Source organism: Ornithodoros turicata, chromosome 2 (assembly GCF_037126465.1).
Source record: "Ornithodoros turicata isolate Travis chromosome 2, ASM3712646v1, whole genome shotgun sequence".
In the NCBI taxonomy this organism is placed as follows: domain Eukaryota; kingdom Metazoa; phylum Arthropoda; class Arachnida; order Ixodida; family Argasidae; genus Ornithodoros; species Ornithodoros turicata.
The window spans coordinates 136,132,226-136,146,798 of record NC_088202.1 but is presented as its reverse complement, the minus strand read 5'-3'; the positions used below and the strand labels follow the sequence as shown (position 1 = coordinate 136,146,798).

The following is a 14,573-nucleotide window of genomic DNA, read 5'->3' as shown; positions in this document are numbered from 1 at the left end:
ACTGTACGTCATCCGAGTTCTACTTATAGCTTAGTCATGATCTTGTAGCAATCAGGTAGTGGCCCTTTGTGACTGTTACATGCGTTATCATTACGGGTATTGTGCCAAGATTCTAAAAATTTTCTTACACCCCCATCTATGCTCGTGTGCCATGGTCTTTGCATTGTGAAAATCAAAAGAATGACCTGCTTATAGCACGACACTTACGTGCTCGACAAGTTCTGTGCGGTGATTCACTGCAGGTGGTTTTGATATCTGTTGCTGATGTTAATAAACATTTATCTTTCTTTTCTTCGACTCTCCTGCTGATTTGTTCCTTCATTCTCAACATCTCGCCTGACTAAACGGGTACGTCCTCCCGGACAAGCTCGTGTGGTTGAGTGGCTAGCGTGCAGGCCATGCCACGTCGAGACTCGGAGGTAACAGGGTTCGTATCCCAGTGCCGCTTGTGCTGTCTGGGGTTATTCCTGGGTTTTCCCCAGACGCCGTCAGACATATGTCGGCACAGTTCCCTTGGAAGTCGGCCCAGGACGCACATTCCCCCCAGAGCCTTAGTCGTGACGTTGCTCACCTCTGCGAGGACGACAACGGCGACTCGTTCACTAGCACCACCAGCTACGTCACCTCGGCCACCGCTTTTACCCATCAGCGACCAGCCGGGCCGCGTTGTCATCTCGCTTATGCCTGACAAGCCTGAGATTTTGTTCAAGTTGGCATCAGCCCCAGGGCAGTGGTTGATGCAGAATCGCATGCACATCGCAGATACGTGAGAACAAGTTTGATGTATCAAAGTGGACATGTGTCTAAAGCAGAACTACCAAAAGCCGCTCTGTAGTCGTTGCACAGGAAATAAAGGGCGGGGGATGTCGGCAAGCATATATGAGTGTGTTGCGGGGGCTGGGTAAATCAGAACCCTATACGGGTAACAGCTTAACTTCATCTTATCTTCATCAGCGATAGCAATTCCGACATCTTTAACAGTTATCGCACTAGAATAATGCCCTCGTCAGATTTTTAAGGATCACTTCAGGGCAGTTTTTTGTTAATGGTTTGTCGGTATAGTCATTTACTGCGCATTCTTTTATCCTAACAACTCTTTTATCCGGTCAACAGGGTAAATAATACCGTGAAAGAATTTTCTATTCAAAATTTACAAGGGCACACTTGGATCTCTACGACAGCTTCGTGTCTTTGACCGCGCGCAAAATCCGCGACGACAAAGGAGAAATGGACGAGAAAGATATCGTGTTCCCAATAGACCATCTGTTGAGCGGCATGGTCACCGTTTATGCGAACAACAAGCTCGCCACCTCCAACGAATTGTACGCCGTACCGTAATATTTTGGAAGTCGTGCTTCATTCCAAACCAGCGCCCAGTGTGCATTAGATCGCACTGCATGTTGGAACAGCCCCTCTTTGCTACTATAACGTGTCTTGTCTCTGTCACGTCTCTGTGAGACAAACAAATTTACGCATGTTGGGAGCATACACTTCTACTTTAAAGGACTACAGAGGGCCATTCAAGAAAAAATTCAGATTAAGACGTCTGATAAAAGTGTGTGTTTCATTTTACAGCATAGCGCGAAAGGTTTTGATGTGTGCCAAGTTGTTTCCCAGAAAGAAAAAAAAGAACTCACATAAACATATCTCCGCCCGTTCACCGTTAACTCTCCACTCCGAGTATAACGAGGAGAAGCACGATGCCACGTCACCGATGACGTTACAGGGGCAAGGATGGGGATAGGAGGAGCGGCCGAATCATGACCGACCCAGGAGCAATGCTTTTTCAGAATCCCGAACAGCCCAGTAGCAGACGACAGCTGAGTTAGCTGAGCAGCAGACAACATTTCTCTGGACCAATCAGCGAGCGTGGCCCTTGCACAGGGATGTAACAGGCTGGTACTGCTCTCTCCACCGCCGCTGCGCACCGTCGCCTTTTGCGGCGTGCTTTAAACTCAATTTCTGCGATAATTATGACTCTGTGGGGTGAATTACTTCTCATGGTGCATTTTACTGGCCTGCTTAGCAGTTTTATACAAAGAAAACAGGGTGTTAAAAATGACTTCTGTGCTACTTTAAGCACAGTGCGCGTAAAGTAAAATTTTCCATCTGCCTAATCGTGTTGATAAATTTCCGTTAGCCCCCAAACATTTTATAACGGCTTTGTACGGGTACCGAGGGAGCGACAACGCGTTCTCTACAATAGAGAAGAAACAGAAGAAGAAGCAGATTGAGGAACACTACAGTCCAAAATGAATGGAATGACCCCTGAGTACTTGGTGCCGCTCGCCTTTTCTATCCTGATTCAGCTTGGCAGATGGCACGGAGGACATTGCCAGCCCACACCAGATCTGTACACGTCTACCCGTGAACAGACGCAACTGCTGCATACTGAACGCATGGTAACTAAAGCTCTGCTGGAGTACATCACGCTGGAGGAAGAACGTCTCTCCCGCTTCGAGCGATATTCTGCGCTCCTTTTGCGCGATTTAGAGGGCTGCAAGATACTACTGCACAATCTGTACGGCGGATCCAGACCCGAAATATCGAGTCGCAACGTGGACAACTTGACCGTCACCGTTTCAGGTAGCGCATTTCCGACAAGAACAGACTTGGAAGGTGCCGCAATAGGGCTGTGTCGGCTGCAGAAAATCTACCATCTGAATGTTTCTAGTCTAATAGAGATGAGGTCACCACTCTTGCCCCCGCCAACTCCAAATGAGATAACTGAGATAGCGTACATGTGCTTGCTAAAGGACTATAAGACTCCCATTGACTGGGTGCAGGAAGCGATGAAAGTAGCCAGAAACAGCAGCAGTGCCAAACATAGCTTTAACGACATCATGGCGCTTTCATTGCTCAAGAGAAAGCAAGTATCTTCCGCTATGGCCTTTGCCAGACAAGTTATTCGGTATCCACCGGAGAGTGTCAACGTATCGGCTACCTTCCGCCAATGGAAGACAAACTCAAGTGCTAAGAAAAACCCGTATGAACCTGTATCACCCATGGAAGCTGATGCGTACTATTTTGCCAACACTTGTTTACAACGGGAAGATTCGAGTCCGAGAAGAAGCTCTAAGTTGACATGCAGAATGACAACAGCCGGCGGTAACCCAGTAATGCTCCTTCAACCAGTGAAAGTGGAAGTGCTGTCTGCCGATCCGATTATAATCTTATACCATGATCTGTTGAGTAGGGAAGAGTGCGAATCGATGTGCGATGTCACAAAGAACAAGCTAAGTCGTACAACCACAGAGACGTTACCAGCATATCGAGTAGGAAAGGTAAGCATCTACGGTAAACTAACGCTGGAAGGATAGCACGGCATGGCAAGATGTACTGCCAAAACCTACTGCTCGTTCTTTCACTACTTTTCTTCCGTATGTATATTTTTTCTTTTTTGCTTTGTGGAACACAGTGCTTAGTTCGGGCGGCAGAAGTCGTCCTTGCGGTAGCTTATTGGGAAATAAGCGAAATTGGCGCACGCACACACTGTACGCAACGAGGGGCAACAACAGGGACGAAACGCGTTCACCGTGGGGTGGTAAAAATTCAGCAGTATAGTTCTCTCTCGTCCATACTTTAAAGGGACCATCGTATCCGGAACCGTATGTACGAAACCAATACGGTAACGTTTCTGTTTTGAAAACAGCTTACATATTAAATCAACGTGTTCTAAAGGTTCGCACTCCCTCTGCAGCTAAAGACGTCCCAGCAATAGTAACACGGTGATGACGCAAGGCTGGCACACCAATGGGACTGCGTAGCGCAGGTGATTGTGTCGAAGCTCGTCTGCTTAGCATTCGCACCGCAATATAGTCGAAAGTCATCAGTAATTATGCCGACGCGACATACGGTGCTACGCTCCTGGATGTACAAACACGTCCGAGACCTACAAACACGCTAACCCAGGCCAGAAGTGACGTTCCACAAGCAAATCACAGACTCTCTGCGGCCTGCGAACGCCCTCCCACTCGCCCGCAGGTCTCCAAATGTCCTTCTACCGGTCCCTGGTTGTATACTTGTCAGCGCCTGACAGCGAATTCCGGCATGCTCTCAGCATCCGTCTTCTGCTCTTGCGCAGAAACCACTCCACTATTTCGCATGAGATTTTCGGCGTTATTGCCGGTGATCAACGAGGACTAAAACGGCACTACAGTTTCGGGATCTAATGGGAGGGATATGACAGTCGATTTAATGCGAGTCGCTAAACACTCGCGTTGTGTGTCAGCTGAGATTCCTGCGCGCGCTAAAGAACATTCAGGTTGATAACAAAAGCACCAGCAACAGTCGGACACAGTCTTAAAGCTTACGAGAGGAAACAATACGACACCAATTTATTCAAACACTGACTGACATTTTTTAAGCCTTTGTTACGATGCCAAATGGTCACCGCTGGCTTCAACTGATCCGTAACGCATCATTCCAGAATTTTAAAAAAATGAAAGACGATTAATGTAATTAATGCGGCGGAAATGCGTTAGCATTAGATGTATTCTCTTATGTTTTTTTTGTTTGTTTGTTTAGAGCCGATCTACCACCACTATTGAGCACTATGCAACACTATCCACCTCCGACTATCAGTAACTATCACCAACTGTTACTAACTACCACTAACTACACAGCCACAACAGCGGCGCAAGCGTTATTACTCCCCGGAGAGTTCCCCCTTTGTCGCACTGGCGGAGAGAGATGTCTTCCCTGTACCAGTGCGCATGCGCAGCACGTGGGTGTGGGAGAAGGAAAAAAGGAGAGGGCTCTACCCCAGCTCATACCGAGACAACTCATACCAGGAAAACTCATAGCAGACAACTCATACCGGGACAACTTATACGATACACAACTCATACCAAGACAACTCATACTAGGACAAACAATACCAGGCAAGCTCATACCTGGACAAGTCATACCAAGACAACTCATACCACACTTAACTGTGTTTTCTGTTTAGTTTTTTTTTTTTTTTGCGAGAAACATGTTATTTTTATTTATTTATTTATTTTTGTCCTGCGGGAAGGGATGTTGATTATGGGAGTAGCTTTTTTGTACCATTCAAATTCAAGTCACGCAGGGAAAGCCCCCCCCCCCCCCCCATATCAGGAAGAAAATGTCGCAGAATGTGACTTATACTGAAGGAAATGTAGCATTCCTACAGATGACAGTTACCGACGCACAATGAAAAATAGTTAAAGCACACTGCAGCTGTACTGAGAAATGGGTTTGTTTTTTTTTTCTAAAGAAGCCAAATCGAGAATGTCCCACATTTCCATTGTCGCACGGAACACTAAAATACTAGTTCTTTGAATACGTCATCAATAGGCTCAATCCGTGTTGCGGCCCATTACAATGCTATACTCAATGTGTCCATTGACATGTTTCTCCAACGAAAGATGAAAGTCAATGAAAAGGTTAGCCAGCTGTAGGGATCGAACCCATATCTTCTGGATGCGTTGTTTTCGCGATGCGTTGGGGCGTCAGGCACCAGCCAGGGACTAGCAACCCATTCTTCATGGTCAGGCAGACTTGTTGAACTTCAGTAGAACGGCGGGAAGAACTTCAGTATCAGTGAAGTTCTGTCATTTTTTTAAATTTTTTTTCTTTCCTGATGGCATTTCCGGGCATGTGCATGAGTTTTGAGTTTGAAAAGCTAATCCCGAAAACAACCCCTCGTCCAGCAAAAAAAAAAAAAAAAGAACAAAAAGTCGAGTGTGGTAAGAGTTGTCTTGGTATGAGTTATCCTGGTATGAGTTGAGGAGCGTGGTATGAGTTGAGTGTGGTATGAGTTGTCTTGGTATGAGCTGGGCTGTCGCCGAGGAGGGAGTCTTCCTCCGAGGCTTCACACCTTCACACGTCCATCGGACGGTCACGATTTTCCAACTTCGGGGTTCTAATGCTAACGCATTAAAATATTAGGTTCTCATAGTACACGCTAATGCTAAATGCTAAATCCATCAACCCTGCAGAAGCCCAGCTGAATTCTTGAGCTTGGTGGGCATGATGCATGTCTCTTTCTTCGTTTTGTGAATCCACGCGTAACCTAATCTTGTATTACTGTGCAGTTGCTTTGGCTCGACGACGGTGACAACGCCGTCGCTGCGAGGATATCACGACGTATCTCAGCAGTTACTGGACTGAGTACTAATAATGCAGAGGCACTTCAGATAGTCAACTACGGACTGGGTGGTCACTACGGACCCCACAACGACAACTGGTATCCAGGAGCTTCACTGGAGGACTACACTGTGCAAAATGACTTCCGGTTAGCAACGGCTCTCCTCTATCTCTCAGACGTGGCAGCCGGTGGCTCTACGGTTTTCCCCAAATTGGACATCGTAGTCAGGCCTAAAGCTGGTCTGGCTCTCTTCTGGTTCAACCTGAAGACTCCTGGGGAAAATGAGACTGATTACGTGCGGACATGGAGCGAGACACGCATCAGAGATATGCGGACGTTACATGGCTCCTGCCCAGTCTTGAGAGGCTCCAAATGGATTGCTACGAAATGGCTCGCAGAAAGCGGACAGTACAAAGTTAACTACCAATTACCCCTAAGTGGGTGACGTCGTTTGTAATATGCTTCTATGCCAAAACTAACGACTCGTTGAATTCTGCTGTGCGTTTCTTTCTTTTTTTCTCACTCAATTCAATGATTCTGGGTGCGGATTGAACTGGATGTGAACTGGACGGGTACGCCGTTGTTGCGCACGAAATTCGAGTGTTCCTGTCTCATGTGTTCACTCTGTTATGCACTGTTGTCTCTCTGTATATTGTGACTCTCTTGGGACGACTGTTGGATGACTATAACTCTGCTTGCTTGAAGAAACGGCCTGCGTGTTCTTTGGAACGCTTGTCGCGAGAAACGATAAACAACTCCATAACAGGCTCCGCCGCACATGAAGCAACGAAATAAGTAATTGTAAAAAAAAAAAGAATGTCGGTGCCGGGACTTATCGGGGATCATTGTATTCGCTCATCTACTATGGAGCAGCACACATGTAAACGGTACAGTCCCAACCGTAACGGGAACGCTGGTCTGGTAAGTGGACGGTCTCGTGGCACACGAACAAACCAGAAAAAAAGTCCGTGTATAATGACGCGGCAGCGGTCTCCATTCGAATGCGTGTACAGGTCGTGCAGATAAACTCCAGTGGCTCATGCATACGTGTGCAAATGCCACTGGAGTTCATCTGCACACACCCTGTACGTTACCGCAGTCCGGAGTTGTACGGGGCAAAAAAGAGTCAGTAAAGTTACGGACACACAGACACTCTGACCCATTATCTCTCACACATTTTTCTTCCATGTGTACACACATTGACACAGAGACGAACATTGCTTCCAGCACCGTGTGTCGGAGATTTCCGGCGCACGTCAAAAGAACCCCAGGTGGTCGAAATTATCCACAGTCCTACCCTGCACACGTGCAGCATGTCGCCACACTAGGCAGACAGACCTTACGTGTACCATCACGACACCATTATTATTTATTATTACCTGCTGACTGCAGCGCTACCGCTAGAGTGTGACGTAAGTGTCAATGGAATCCGGATGTGCTTTCTGAGCTTTGCTCCAGGTTTTCTGACAGGCTTTCCAGAAGTTAGCACAGTTATCCGTGAGATGGAACCAGGATGCCATAATAAACAATAAATTCCCTTTACTTTCCTGTCCTCTTCTCCTGCACGCATATCTTTAAACCTATCATAGTCACATTTGCTTCACTGTGGTAACCAGGGTTCCGAAGCGAACGGAAAACGTAAACCCAAAACCGAGAGAGAGAGAGAGAGAGAGAGGAAAAAAAGCGTTATTTTTGTGCGAACCCGAACAAAACGGAAGCCGAAACAAAATTTTATGCTCTGGAGGGAAACCGAAACTATGTTTTCGGTTCTAATGGAAAATTGAACTGTTTGACCCTCAAGGATACGTAACGCAGGACCTCAAGTGAACAATACATGGCATCCATCGGTGTTTGGGTAGGAAACTCCAGAACTTCCTCACATTACAACAATGTGCCGGAGCGCAAGACGGGCTCCTTGTTTTTTGTCTATAAGTTACATGGTAGGATCTTGTACCCTGTCTCTCTATTTCTCTCTCTGTTGCAAAGAATAAAGGACTTACACTTAGGTTACACTCGATTTGATCGTAGTATGTCCTGTTATCGTATCTTTGAGCGTGGGCAGGGTTCATGGTCCTTTTTGTTGGTTATACTGATCTCAATTTTTTTGCCTTCTTACTTTGAGATATCTGAAGGCACTGAATCCACCATCGAGGAAGAACTTCTGGCTTTATGGGACATCAGCTCGAATGCTCTGGACGTCCCTCAGCAAATGTCTCAAGACCTGAAGACAAGAACTATTCTACGAAGAAGTAAAACACATCATTTGAAGAATTATTCCTTTGCACACGCTACGTCGCTGGTCGATATTTTGAACTGTATCATTCTGTACTTTTAACATGCGGGTCGTGTGAACGACAGTGTCATCACCATATCACTTCCACTTCCACAGGCTCATCAACATCGTGGCAGCAACGGGCAAAAGCAACGATCGCCACGCAAGCTCTGGAGTTCATCGCTGCATAGTCGGCGTCTAAACATCTTCCATTAACTCTTAATTCGGCCCTTCACCACCCAAGAAGCCTTAATAAACCTCTCTCTTGCCTTTCTTCGACTCTCCTGCTGATTTGTTCCATCATGCTCAACATCTCGACTCACTAAACGCGTATGTCCTCTCTGACCAGCTTGTGTGGTTATGTGGTTAGCGCGCTGGCCATGCCACGTCGAGACAGGGAAATAAGAGGGTTCGAATCCCGGTGCTGGCTGTGCTGTCTGGGGTTGTTCCTGGGTTTTGCTCAGACGCTGTCAGACATACGTTAATGAAAAAATGGCTAGGAAGCAATCGAGCTGGAGAAGATGATGCATAATGTAAAAACCCCGAGACTAGGCACAGTTCTCTTTTAGAAGTCGGCCCCGGACGCACATTCCCCCTTGAGCGTTAGTCGTGACGTTGCTCATCTCTGCGAGGCCGACAACGGCGAGCTTGTTCACTAGCACCGTGGTGGTGGCGGTGGTGATAGGGCTTGCCGTTGTCGGCCTCACGTATGTGGGCAACGTCACGACTCACGCCCCTGGGGGAATGTGCGTCCTGGGCCGACTTCTAAGGGAACTGTACCGACATATGTCTGAAAGCGTCTGAGGAAAACCCAGGAAAAACCACAGACAGCACAGCCGGCACCGGGATTCGAACCCGGGTACCTCCCAGTCTCGACGTGGTTCACTAGCACCACCTGCACCATCTCAGCCACCGCTTTTACCTATCAGCGACCAGCCGGGCCACGTTGTCATATCTCGCTTGTGCCTGACAAACCTGAGATTTTGTTCAAGTTGGCCTGAGACCCAGGGCAGTGGTTTATGCGCAATCGCATGCGCAGGAAAGTGCAGCCAAAATTGGGAGGATTGGGGATATCGATAAGCATATGGGGGTGTTGCGGTGACTGGTTAAATCAGTACCCTATAGGGGTAACAGCTTAACTTTCATCTACGATTTGCGAGTAGCAGCGACAGCAATTGCGGCATCTTTATCAGTTGTCGCACTCGAATAATGCCCTCGTTAGATTTTCAAGGATCTCTTCCGAAAAGTCTTTTTTTTAATGGTTTGTGGGCAGTCGTCTTCTTATCCTGTCAATCGAAAGCAGCGTCCAGTCTACATTAGATCGCACTGCATGTTGGAATAGCCTGTCTTTCCTACTGTAACGTGCATGTGTTGCCGCTGTCACGTCTCTGTGAGACAAAGAAATATACTAATGTTGGGAGTAGACACTTCTACTTTTAGCACAGTGCACGTTGAGCACATTACGCGTAAAGTAAAACGTAAAATCTTGCATCTACCTAATCGTGTTGTTGAACTTCCGTTACCCCTCAAACCTTTGATGACGGCTTTGTGCAGGTATCGAGGGAGCGTGACGCGTACTCTACAGGTTCAGGTTCAGGTTCAGGGTAGCCTCGTCCCCTTTAGAGAAGGAGAAGAAGAGGAAGAAGGTCGAGGAACGCTACAGTCCAAAATGAATGGAATGTTCCCCGAGTACTTGATGCCGATCGCCTTTTATATCCTGATTCAGCTTGGCAGATGGCACGGAGGACATTGCGAACCCACACCAGATCTGTACACGTCTACCCGTGAACAGACCCAACTGCTGCATACTGAACGCATGGTAACTAAAGCTCTGCAGGAGTACGTCACGCTGGAGGAAGAACGCCTCTCCCGCTTAGAGCGATATTCTGCGCACCTTTTGCGCGACTTTAGGGGCTCTCAGATACTGTTGCACAATGTCTACGGCGGATGTAGATCCGAAATGTCAAGCCGCAACGTGAACAACTTGACTGTGGCCGTTTCAGGTGCCGTATTTCCGACAAGAACAGACTTGGAAGGTGCCGCAATAGGGCTGTGTCGGCTGCAGAAAATCTACCTTCTGAATGTATCTAGTCTAATAGAGATGAGGTCACCCCTCTTGCCCCCGCCAACTCCAAATGAGATGACTGAGATAGCGTACATGTGCTTGATAAAGGACTATAAGACTCCCATTGACTGGGTGCAGGAAGCGATGAAAGTAGCCAGAAACAGCAGCAGTGCCAAACATAGCTTTAACGACATCATGGCGCTTTCATTGCTCAAGAGAAAGCAAGTATCTTCCGCTATGGCCTTTGCCAGACAAGTTATTCGGTATCCACCGGAGAGTGTCAACGTATCGGCTATCTTCCGCCAATGGAAGACAAACTCAAGTGCTAAGAAAGACCCGCCTGAACCTGTTTCACCTATGGAAGTTGATGCGTACTATTTTGCCAACACTTGTTTCCAACGAGAAGATTCGAGACCCAGAAGAAGCTCTAAGTTGACATGTAGAATGACAACAGCAAGTGGTAACCCAGCAATGCTCCTTCAACCAGTGAAAGTGGAAGTGCTGTCTGCCGATCCGATTATAATCTTATACCATGATCTGTTGAGTAGGGAAGAGTGCGAATCGATGTGCGATGTCACAAAGAACAAGCTAAGACGTACAACGATAGAGCCGTTACCAGCATATCGAGTAGGAAAGGTAAGCACCTACAGTAAACTAAGTTTGGAAAGATAGCATGGCGTGGCAAGAGGTACTGTCAAAACCTACTGCTCGTTCTTTCACTGCTTTTATTCCGCATGTATAGTTCCGTAGTGCTCAGCTCGGACTTAGGAAGTTATGCATCAGGTAGCTTGTAGGGAAATCGGCAAAATTGACGCACGCCCTCGCTGTACGCCACGAAGGGTGACGACAGGTATGAAACAAATTCACCGTGGGGGGCGGTAAACATTCAGCAGTATAGTTCTCTCTCGTCCTTACTTTAAAGGGATTGTCGTATCCGGAACCGTACGTATGAGACCGATACGGTAACGTTCAGCACCGCTGAAGAGTGTAGTTGGCCAAGTTTCTCTTTTGAGACCAGCTTACATATTAAAACGTGTTCTAAAGGTTCGCACTCTGTCTGTAGCTACCCAGGCAGCACACGACATCGGGCCGATATCGGCAGCAAGTTGGGCGTGTCGGCCCAACATATCCCCGACACTGCCAACTTGTGACCGATGTACGACATAAGTTGGCAATGTCGGCTCGATGTTGATGGAAAAAACGCGACATCTAGCCGACACTGCCAACTTGCGACCGATATCACGCTGAAGTTGGCAATGTCGGCTCGGTGTTGACCGAAACAAGTGGCATGTAGCCGGCAATGCCAACATCCGACCGATATCACTTTGAAGTTGGCAATGTCGGCTCGATGTTGATGGGAAAACGCGACATCTAGACGACACTGCCAACTTGCGGCCGATATCACACTGAAGTTGGCAATGCCGGCACAGTGTTGACGGAAATATGCGACATGTAGCCGACAATGCCAACTTGTGACCGATATCACTTTGAAGTTGGCAATGCCGGCTTGATGTTGACCGACACCAGCGAGAAGACGCTGACAATGCCAACTTGCGATTGACATCCCATAGAGATTGACAATGTCGCCTTGATTATCATAGAAACCAGAGACATGACGCCGACATTGCCAACTTGCGACCAACATCCCACTGAAGTTGGCAATGTCGGCTCGATGTTGACCGAAGCCAACGACATGACGCTGACACTGGCTTTCCATAGACTGACTTGTGTCCCGCGCCAAAAGCAAGTAGCAAACACATTCGTTACGTTGATGTCGAGTTAATATTCGAAGCAATTCCTCACTTGAGCCTTGTTTGTATGCTTGAGCGAATTAAACTGAGACACGACACCTCCACCATTTTGATTCCGAGACTAACAGGGCACTCGAATTTGCGGAAGCTCGTAAGACATGAAATATATAGTATCTGTTTTCGCTTCGAAAGGAATGCCGGTACCTTTTGAAAGCTTCTTACACTTCGTGGTCCTAGGAGCTTTGAAACTTTTTTTCGTCTTGCTTTTTGTAACGCCGTGCTCATTGCCCGTCATGGGAAATACGAGGAATAAAAGAAACCATCAGAAAATGAAACGAGTAAGAAATAATGGCTGAAATAAAATGTTGTTTCCTAGCAAATAACAGTCTAACTTTGTTTTTGTAGTTACGATTGCCGACACACGAATATAAATGAAAAATTATGTTCGCGCAACATCGGTCACAAATCGGTAGCATGTCGGTAACATGTCGAAATGACATCGGCAGCATGTCCAAATGATATCGGGCCAATATCCTGACCCGACATCGGCCCAACTCTGGGCGGTGTTGCAAAGTGTACGTTGGGCCGATATCGGGGGTGTCGGCAGGAGCACATCGGGCCGATGTCGGCCCGATATCGGGGTGCTGCTTGGGTAGGAGCGCCCCAGAAATAGTAACATCGTGATGACGTAAGGCTGGCACACAAATGGGAGTGCATAGCGCAGGTAATTGTCTCGGAGATCGTCTGCTTCCGCAATATACTCAAAAGTCAACAGTAAATACGGCAACTTTCGCTTACCAGAGGGAGTTCTGACGCGCCTATGTCGCGTGGAACACTGTGCTACGCTTCTGGCTGTACAAACACGTCCGATGCTAAGAAGTGACATTCCACAAGCCGATCACAGACTCTCTGCGACCTGCAGACGCCCTCCCACTCGCCCGTAGGTCTCCAAATGCCCTTCTACCGGTCCCTGATTGTATACTTGCCAGCGCAAAAGGGCGGTCCCTGATTGGCGTTGTCCGAGAATGGGGCGGAAATGCGTTAGCATTAGGGATATTCTCTTATGTATCTGTTTTTTTTTTTCTTTACAGCCAACCCACCACCCACCCATTACCACTAACTATCACTATCATCAACTGTTACTAACTCCCACTAACTACACAGCCACAACAGTGGCGCAGTTATCTTACTCCCCGACGAGTTGCCCTTTCGCCGCGCTATCGGAGAGAGTGAATGAAAGAGAGAGAGAGAGAGAGGTCTTCCCTGTAGCAGTGCGCATGCGCAGCACGCTGGTATGGGAAGAGGAATGGTGGAGAGAGGTTTGTTCGAGGCTTCACACCTTCAGACGCCCATCAGACGGTCACGACTTTCCAAGTTGAGGGTTCTAAATCTAAAGCATTAAAATATTAGCTTCTGGTACTAGACGTTAGCGCTGAACGCAAAATGCATCAACTTTGCAAAAGCCCAGCTCAATTCTTAACCATGGTCGGTGTGATGATGCATGGCTTTTTCTTCGTTTTGCCAACCCACGCGTTACTTAATCTTGTATTATTGAACCTGTGCAGTTGCTTTGGCTCGACGACGATGACGACGCAGTCGCTGCGAGGGTATCACGACGTATCTCAGCAGTTACTGGACTGAGTATTAATAATGCAGAGCCGCTTCAGATAGTCAACTACGGACTGGGCGGTCACTACGGACCCCACAACGACAATGGTAATCCAGGAGACGCACTGGAGGACTACACGGTACAGAATGGCTTCCGTATAGCAACGGCACTCCTCTATCTATCAGACGTGGCAGCCGGTGGCTCTACGGTTTTCCCGAAATTAGACATCGAAGTCAGGCCTAAAGCTGGTCTGGCTCTCTTCTGGTTCAATATGAAGACTCCGGGAGAAAGTAAGACGGATTACGTCCAGACATGGAGCGAGACGCGCACCAGAGATATGAGGACGTTACATGGCTCATGTCCCGTCTTGAGAGGCTCCAAATGGATTGCTACGAAATGGATCCGAGAAAGAGGACAGTACAGAGTTAACTACCAATTATCCCTACATGGGTAACGTTGTTTAGAATATGTTGTATGCCAAAACTAGCGTGTCGTTGAATTTTGCTGCGTGTTTTTTCTTTCTTTTTTTTTCTTTGTCACTCAACTGATTCCGGATTGAATTGGATACGAAGTGGACGGGTACGCCGTCGTTGCGCTCGAAATTCAGTGTTTTTGCGTCATGTGTTCACTCTGTTATGCACTGTTTATCTGTACATTGTGACTTTGTATTGGGACGACTGTTGGATGACTATAAGTCTGCATGCTTGAAGCAATGACGTGCGTGCTCCTTGGGATGCTTGTTGCGAGAAAGAAGAGTAAATAAC

General features: G+C 47.4%; 2 protein-coding genes across 2 annotated transcripts; both read left to right on the top strand.

The window, feature by feature from the left end:
* Positions 1–2,253: 2,253 nt before the first annotated feature.
* LOC135384116 (prolyl 4-hydroxylase subunit alpha-2-like) lies at positions 2,254–6,563 on the top strand. Its single transcript, XM_064613337.1, has 2 exons — positions 2,254–3,284; positions 6,060–6,563. The coding sequence occupies exons 1-2, from the start codon at positions 2,262–2,264 to the stop codon at positions 6,555–6,557; spliced, it is 1,521 nt and encodes a 506-aa protein (XP_064469407.1). The 5' UTR covers positions 2,254–2,261; the 3' UTR covers positions 6,558–6,563.
* A 413-nt stretch (positions 6,564–6,976) lies between these two features.
* LOC135385067 (prolyl 4-hydroxylase subunit alpha-1-like) lies at positions 6,977–14,263 on the top strand. Its single transcript, XM_064614243.1, has 3 exons — positions 6,977–7,033; positions 9,970–11,085; positions 13,766–14,263. Exons 1-3 carry the CDS (start codon positions 6,977–6,979, stop codon positions 14,261–14,263), a joined length of 1,671 nt encoding a protein of 556 aa, XP_064470313.1.
* The last annotated feature ends 310 nt before the right edge of the window (positions 14,264–14,573 follow it).